This window comes from Eimeria maxima, genomic scaffold (assembly GCF_000499605.1).
Source record: "Eimeria maxima Weybridge genomic scaffold, Emw_scaff294, whole genome shotgun sequence".
In the NCBI taxonomy this organism is placed as follows: Eukaryota; Apicomplexa; class Conoidasida; order Eucoccidiorida; family Eimeriidae; genus Eimeria; species Eimeria maxima.
In genome coordinates, this window is record NW_013565787.1 from 12,501 (window position 1) to 15,000 (window position 2,500).

Here is a 2,500-nt window from a genome sequence, read left to right on the forward strand (position 1 = left end):
GACGGAGATAACTGCGTTATTCCTTGTCTGCAGCAGCAGCAGCAGCAGCAGCAGCAACGAAGCAGCAACAACAACAGCAGCAGCAGTACCGGAGACGCAGAACCTTCGTGGTCGTCTGACTCCCCTCGCTCAGGATCAACAGCTGCCTCCACCTACCCCGGCAGCAGCAGCAGCAGCAGCAACAGCAGCAGCAGCAGCAGCAGCAGCACTGCTGAGCAGCTGTTAGAGATTCGTCGTCGTATAGCAGCAAATTTAGATGCAGCAGAAGCCTTGCTGCCATCAATTCGTACACCATATGGTGTGCAAGCAGCAGCAGCAGAAGGAGGAGGAGGAGGAGGAGCAGCAGCAGCAGCAGCAAGAGCACAAGTTCGTCATTTCTCTGATTTGCTGCTAGCAGTAAGAACAGAGTTTGCTGCTGTTGAGTCTTTTCTTGTTGAGCATCTAGAGAGACTCTCTCTCTTAGACAGCAGCAGCAGCAGCAGCAGCAGCAGCACAGCAGCAGCAGCAGCAGCAGGAGAATCAGCAGCAACAGCAGCAGCAGCAGCAGATGACGAGGAAGCAGGAGAAGTTGCTGCATTAACAAGAGAGAGAAGAAATCTTCTTAATGCTTCTTCTTCCCTGCAGCAAATAACAGATGCTGCTGCTGCTGCACTGCAGCAATTACGTATACAGAGACGTCGTCAGCAGCAGCAGCAGCAGTTGCTGCTGCTGCTGCAGTCTGCTGCCTCAGGTGTATATACACTATATAATAAAATAAATAAAATAAAAAAAAGAGATAAAATAGTATTAGGGTTTATATTAGGTATTTTCTTTATTTTCTCCTTCTTATGGATATTTAATTATAAATTATTATAAATTTATTTATTTATTTATTTATTTTTTTTTTTATTCTTGTCTGCTGCTGCTGCTGCTGCTGCTGCTGTTGCTGCTGCTGATGGTGGTGGTGCTGTTGTTGCTGCTGCACTGCAGCAGCTAGGGGGATGTAGTTTTGGTTTTGCTGCTAGCAATAGTTTGCTGCGCATCGTGCTGCTATAGCTGCTGCTGTACTTGCTGCTATATAGCTGCTGCTGCTGCTGCTGCTGCTGTAGCTGCTGCTGTTGCTGCTATAGCTGCTGCTGTTGCTGCTGTAGTTGCTGCTGCTGCTGCTATAGCTAATGGTAGATCTGCTGCTGCAGTTGCTAGTGCTACTAGTGTTGCTGCTACAACAGTGTATACTGCTGCTGCTGCTATAGTTGCTGCTGCTATAGTTGCTGCTGCTATAGTTGCTGCTGCTATAGTTGCTGCTGCTATAGTTGTTGCTGCTGTTGCTGCTGTTGCTGCTGTTACAATAGTACCATCATGAGCAGTCAACAGCTCTGCTTTGCTGCTGCTAGTGTAGCAGCAGCAGCAAATGCTGCTGCTGCTGCTGCTTTGCTGCTGCTAAAACTGGTTTGCTGCTTCGGCCTGTCTTGCTGCTGCGGCTAGTTTTGCTGCTGCTACGGGCAGTGCTGCAGATAGAAGCAGCAGCAGCAGCAACAGCAGCAGCAGCGGCAGGTGTAGCGTCAACAGCAGCATCGTCAGTACCAGCAATGTTTCGAGCTGCTTGCTGCAGCAGCAACAGCAGCAACTGCAGCAACTGCAGCAGCAGCAGCAGCAGGAGAAGCAACAATCTGCGTGTAAATAAAGGAACACAAGGAAGAAAGAAGAAGAAAAGGAGTAAAAAGAATAAAGAGGAAGAAGAAGATTACTTATTTATTTATTTATTTATTTATCTATTATATATGAATGGCGGCCTCTTGAGGTGTCTGTACACCCTAATTATTTTATTTATTTTTTTTTCTTTTTTCTTCTATTTAATAAAATAATATAAATACTAAATAAAACACGAATTAAGGGTTTAGGGTTTAGGGTTTAGGGTTTATAGCAGCAGCAACAACAACAGGGACTCGACGTGCCGCCCTCCAGGGGCTGCTCTGCTGCGTTGAGTTAGGGTTTAGGGTTTAGGGTTTAGGGTTTAGGGTTTAGTAGTTATATATTGTGGTTAATCTTCTTTGCTTTTTCTTCTTTATTTAATTATTAAATAAATATATCTTTATTGGAGGTTCTCTACAGCAGCAGCAACAGCAGCAGCAACAGCAGCAGTAGCTGCAGCAGCAGCGGCCGCAGCAGCAGCTGCCGGCGCCGCCGCAGCAGCAGCAGCAACAACAACAACAACATAAGCAGCAGGAGCAGCAGCAGCAGCAAAACAACAGTATGATACATTAAGGGGGAAGGGACTGCAGCAGCTGAGCAGCAGCAAGCGACGAGCAGCATATGCAGCAGCAGCATTTGCAGCAGCAGCACTTGCAGCATCAGCATCAGCATCAGCAGCAGCAGCAGCAGCAGCAGCAGCAGCAGCAGGAATAATAAGAGAGTCTTGTAGTATATTATTCTTCCCTTAGTGTCTACTGTAATGTGGGGCCCTGCTGCATCTGCTGCTGTTGCTGCAGGCAGCAGCAGCAATAGAGGAGGAGTAGGAGCA

At 47.2% G+C, this 2,500-nt stretch overlaps 1 protein-coding gene across 1 annotated transcript in view; it reads left to right on the forward strand.

Annotated features, from left to right (window-relative positions):
* Window positions 1–2,500, forward strand: part of EMWEY_00026890 (hypothetical protein, conserved) — a gene marked incomplete at both ends in the record, with an annotated part of 5,488 nt that overhangs the window by 105 nt on the left and 2,883 nt on the right. The window contains 2 exons of the mRNA XM_013481208.1: window positions 1–679; window positions 2,469–2,500. The exon at window positions 1–679 is cut by the window's left edge and continues 105 nt beyond it; the exon at window positions 2,469–2,500 is cut by the window's right edge and continues 481 nt beyond it. Coding sequence (XP_013336662.1) covers window positions 1–679; window positions 2,469–2,500 — 711 coding nt within the window. The remainder of the gene's footprint in view (window positions 680–2,468) is intronic.